Source organism: Cyprinodon variegatus, unplaced genomic scaffold (genome assembly GCF_000732505.1).
Source record: "Cyprinodon variegatus isolate N-32 unplaced genomic scaffold, C_variegatus-1.0 Scaffold7, whole genome shotgun sequence".
Classification (NCBI taxonomy): domain Eukaryota; kingdom Metazoa; phylum Chordata; class Actinopteri; order Cyprinodontiformes; family Cyprinodontidae; genus Cyprinodon; species Cyprinodon variegatus.
This window is the reverse complement of record NW_015150460.1, coordinates 2823562-2829178: the sequence shown is the minus strand read 5'-3', so window position 1 is coordinate 2829178 and position 5617 is coordinate 2823562. Positions and strand designations below refer to the sequence as shown.

General features: G+C 35.0%; 1 protein-coding gene across 1 annotated transcript; it reads left to right on the top strand.

The window, feature by feature from the left end:
- Positions 1-1450: 1450 nt before the first annotated feature.
- Positions 1451-5067, top strand: fgf23 (fibroblast growth factor 23). The gene is made up of 3 exons (XM_015376320.1): positions 1451-1707; positions 1820-1923; positions 3805-5067. Exons 1-3 carry the CDS (start codon positions 1473-1475, stop codon positions 4252-4254), a joined length of 789 nt encoding a protein of 262 aa, XP_015231806.1. The 5' UTR covers positions 1451-1472; the 3' UTR covers positions 4255-5067.
- Positions 5068-5617: the final 550 nt, after the last annotated feature.

Below are 5617 nucleotides of genomic sequence, written 5' to 3'. Positions count from 1 at the left end.
CAAATTTAAATTTGGGGGCTCTATTTCTGCCAATATAATCTTTGACTGCAATCGGCAGTCCAATGATGAGAGCATTCACACACCAACTGAAACCTCATTGTAGCTCTGGCTTTGCTGTTTACAGTTGGCTCTTTGTATGAATCACATACTGTTACTAAAGGTAATAATACAAAATAGTTTGCAGAAATTTGTCGTAAAAGCTTAATGTGGTACCGGTATATACTTTTTAAATTAGAACTGAAACAGCAATATGCAAAAATAACCTGTAAAGCGACAGCATCAAACACATATTGCTTTAATAAATAAAAATCTATTGAACTGTACAATTATATCAAATAACCAATAAAACATCCAGCATATCTTTGCTCTTCAACGATAACATTGTCTCTAAAAAGATTCAATGATCATTCCTCTTCTTTGTGTTAATCTAGCCCCATCAGTAATAATTATTTTATCCTGTATAAGTAATAATTTTACATTATTAAAGCTATATTGATGTAAACATACATAATTTCTTCATGAAATTGAATGTTTTGTTGCATCTATATGAAAATCATTATAGATGCTAAAGAAAACAAAATATTGATCCTGGGGGCCCTCTTAAAGCGCTGGGGTCCTAAGCAGTCACCATCATGCATGTTGGCTGAAAATCTGCATATCATCATTAAAAGTTGCATCCATACCTGAAAGCTAGATGTCATTCACCATTCAGCAAGAAGGCTTTCATTGTTACATTAACAATTATAAAAAATTAAGTTAACTTAATCTAAGTAAACAAGTTAAAGTAGTTGCTTTTTCTCCTTGACTTTAAAAAAAAATCGTATTTCCTTAAAACCAAATGATTGTGAGGAAAAAACTGGAAATGATTGTTTCTGGGGGGTTTACATTCTCCCATTTAGATGCTGCATCTCAGCCTCTTTTGCAGACTTTTCTAAGTAAGGAAGTGTCTCCATCTGCTGGTGAAAGAGTGGAAATGTAGTGACCAGCAGGTGTGTTAAAACAAGAGATAGAAAAAGCAAGCTGTAAGCCAAATATTGGCCCTAAAGTTGCACAAGGTAAATTGGAAGTATATGATGCAATTAAAAAACAAACGCTATAATTCTATTTTTAAAAGTTTCCAGGTTAAAAATGAAGTTTTTTTTTAGTAGAGTTACATAAATCAACCTCCTACACTAAATGACAACTTGAACCAGGATGATTATTAATAAACAGTTTAAAGTGGAGGAGGCGTGAGTTGTAACCAAAAATATGAGTGCCGTTGTTTGACCAACAACCCTGGGATAAACACAGAGATGTGGAAGTGGTCCTTCCGTTGCAGCAGCCCGCACATCTTTGGGGGCGACTGTTTTGCTTCTTTTTTTTTTTTCTAGCTGTGGATGTGAGCAGGAGTGGCGCTCCGAGGGGTTTAAAAAGGTAGCGCCACCAAACTTTGGCGCAACAGAACCTCTGAACTTCCAGTGGAAACCAACAGGATGGATGTCAGAAAGCGACCGGGAATGAGGGACACCATGCTGGCTCTGCTCCTTGCCGTCCTGCAGGGTCTTCCCATCGGTGAAGCAGCCCCGAACCCCTCACCGCTGCTTGGATCCAACTGGGGGAACCCCAGGAGATACGTCCACCTTCAGACCTCCACGGACTTCAACACCTTCTACCTGGAGATCAGACTGGACGGCACTGTGTGCAGAGCCACAGCCAGAACATCTTACAGTAAGCTCTGCTTCTGATCAGGCTGTTCCTTAAAGGTTCATATGTGATCCTGACATCTGCGCACATCTTTCCAAGGTGGTGAAAAGTTTACTCTGTTTTTTCTCCCCTGCAGGTGTAATTCTTCTAAAAGCTGAAACACGGGAGCGAATGGCCATCTTCGGCGTCAAAAGCAACCGCTACTTGTGCATGGATTTGGAGGGCAACCCTTTCACCTCGGTAAGGCAAACAATAACTAATAAATCTCAGAAATATATAATGCAAACTAACCCGTGTTATAAAACATGTTTGGCACCTGTTACGCATTTTCTCCCATTTTACGCACGAGTCTGTAACATGTTTTCATTTTGTTTTGTTATATCTAATTTTGAATGCCTTTAACTTTAATCACAGCCCCCATTCTACAGTTTTATATTATCATTTCACTCTATTTATGCCATTATTGTGCGTTATGGCGCAATACGAACTTTTACGCACAACTCCTAACGCGTTCTTCTGCTCTTTACATAAAAGTTAAAAGTTGTTTCATCGGGAGATTTACACCAAGGAGCTTTTTATTACAAAACAATTTTAATTTGTCATTTATATGGTAAGTAATCGCGCCACTATATTCAAGTTGAAAACAACTCAGAAAATGCAAATTTCTCTGTTTTTGGAAGATAGATTTAAACAATAAAATTAGTCTGATTGGTTGAATATGAAAAATAAAAGTAATAACTAACCGGAAAACATTTTTATTGTGTAGATTTACAGCAATACCTCTTTGTTTTAATTTTTAAGTCTGAAGATTTATTTTTCCCTGAATTATTCCTTTAATGGACTAAAAATAATTTTTTCCCGAATTCTCAACTTGTTGCTGTTAAGAATATTTGATTAGTGGAACAATAAGCAAATTGAAATGTAATCTTTTTTCCTATTTTCAGGCCTATTATTTCGTTTTATTTAACATTTTAAGTATAATTTTATGGCTATATTGTGTATGGATCTGATTCATTGCAAACTGTCAAGCTACCGTCTGAAAATAGATTTTAAAAAGTTGTTTCTTTTGTTTTTTTTAACCTTTGTCAGACCTTTTTGTTTAAATTTAAATGGAATGACAGTACAAAATCAAAAAGTTCTATCTAAAAAGTGTCTGTAAGGTTGAGCTTTTAAATTATAATCTTAAAAGTAATGATTAAATTGCACTGTCCAAAAAGTCTTCGCCCCTGTTTAGTGCTTAAATTATACTAGTTTATTTTGAGTTGAACAAAAAACAGCACTTGTTAACAGACTGTTAAAATAGATGCATATTAAGATTAATAAGACATTACATTTTTTTCCAAATGCTAATTTTAATTCACTTATAAATTTTACAAGCAAAAATATTAAACAATCCAATTAAATTTCTTTACCATTCACTAATAAAACAAAGGGTTCAAATTTCACCAATAAGACTATCATTAAACTTAAAAGATTTTATCCAATAATTCTAGAAAGAAATGATTCCAGTTTAACAGTTAAGACAGATAAAAACATTCACCCATTTCTGATCAAATTAAAATGTTTAAAATTATTCATTCAATTCAAACTCAAATAAGTTAAATTCTTACTAACTATTGAAACTATTTGTTATCAAATTAGTTATAAACGCTAAACATCACGGCTAACCAGCATCTTTAGCATTAGCACTACCACTAAGAAGATACAAATTAAATTTCTTTCTTCAATAGCATATAATCTTAAGATTATATATTTATATATATATAAATGGCTTTCTTTCCTACAATCTTTGAGTGAACCAACAGCTTTGTTTAACCATCGCTGTTATCAAATCAAAGTAGTTGATGTTAGAATTTACAAGTTGTTTTGAAATTCAACATTTGTGGCTAAAAGTGAAAAAGAGAATCTATGGCTAATATTAAAGACACTCTAAAATTAATTTTCATAGTGTATACTGATAGAACAATCAGCATATATCAGCATTGATAGGATCTGTTGCATAATATATTTTATTAATCTGAAACTGAACTGAACTAACTTAATAAAATATGTTTTATAGTTTTCAAAGTTATGAAACTGAAAATTAAGTGTTGATAAATGTGAACCATTTCTGTCTTATAGCCTGTGTGTCTGAGGGAGGAATGTCTGTTCAACCACAAGCTTCTGGAGAATAACCGGGACGTGTACTACTCCACCCGGACCGGCATCCTGTTCAACTTGGAAGGCTCCCGGCAGGTGTACTCAATGGGTCAGAATCTGCCGCAGACCGCCCTCTTCCTACCCAAGAAAAACACAGTGCCGCTGGAGCGCCTCTTGCTGCACAGAGAAAAGAGGAACCGAGTGGTTGACCCCTCAGACCCACACAATGTCCTCCTCGGGCAGGCAGAGGAGGGCTCAGACTCCCAGGCTGTGCGAGAGGATGACGGCGAGCTGGAGGTGGAGATCGAGGTCGGGGATGACGGCATCAACGTTTCCAGGGAGACGCTGCAACAGGCTCCGTCCAACCAAGACCCCTGGAACGTTCAGTCTTTCAGACAGACTGGTCCAAGGAACACCGGCTCCGTGGGCTGAGCTTAGAGGGACAAACTACTTCTAGCTTAGGCCAAACTGCTGGTGGATCATGTAGAAACGCAGCGTGTTGATACAATGAAAACGCAGCATATCACTTGAGCTATCAATTTTGCACAATTTATATTGTATTTAATTAATCTGTAACATTTGCGAAGATGGGATAATTAGATAGATTTTTTAACATTTTAGTTTAGTTAGTTTAAATGTAATTTCATTGTTAAAACACCAAAGGTAAACCATATTCCACATATTTACTTGGTATCTTTTCCAAAAACAACAAAATTCAGAAGAGAGAATATTTTCAAATGTGTGTGAGAACTTTTTGGGTTTCTTCCCAGACTAACAAACCCACAAAGATGTTTTTCCAAGGCAGAAACCCTAATTTATCCTACCTCTGGAGGACCAAAGTGTACATATAAATACATGTAGGCAAAGCTTCCATTACAGTTAGGGTTTTAATTCAATGCTTTTCCATTTCAGATATCGAAAATGCGAAAATACAGGTTGAAAAATGTTTTTAAAAAGCTCTAAATTTCAGCTCCAATTAGTCTTCATGTGATAATCAGGTGCTGGACACCACCAGCAAACACAAAGAACAAAAAAATACCCCAAAGTGTATTTATTTATTTAAATCCTTTCCTTTATTATTTATAGTATTTATAAGGATGCTTTGCAGTAACCGTGTACATACAAAAAAACAAAACAATTAAAGGTGTACTTTGAATGTATGAGCTGGAGTTGTTTTGGAAGGAGAGTTGCTTGAATTTGGGATAAAATAAAGCGAGAAAAGGAAACACTGTGTGTTACTTGGTGTGTAAACATTTGTGATTGTAATAAACATGTCTTACACAGATTTCCACTCATTACTCAACATCCTGACATTTTATCTCAATCCATAAATAACATGCAAACAGGTAAAGCAACACTTTATAAAGCTTGTTCATCACTTCAATAATTAAACCGTTTTATTTAATCTAATCTTAAATCTAAACCACTCCTTTGTTTAAATGAAATTAATTCATCATATTTCTAAAATACTTTTAAAATCAATACACTGCAACCTTTAAAATGATTGGCACCCCTGGTGAAGATAAACGCATTTAAATTTATTTGTGTTTTTATATCTTTGAGTGCAATTATTCTGCAATGGAGATTTAGCAAGTAAAGAAATAATTAGCAGGGGAAAAATTAACTTGTTTAACTTAAACACATGAACCAAAAGACTCCTTCTGGCAACACAACAGCACCTAATCTGGTTCTAAGGGATCTTTTCATGAGCGACTCTTAAGATCACCTAGTTTTCCCTTATGATAAACTTACTGGATTTCTTCTGGAGTTTGAGTTTTAGGCCAAGATGGATATA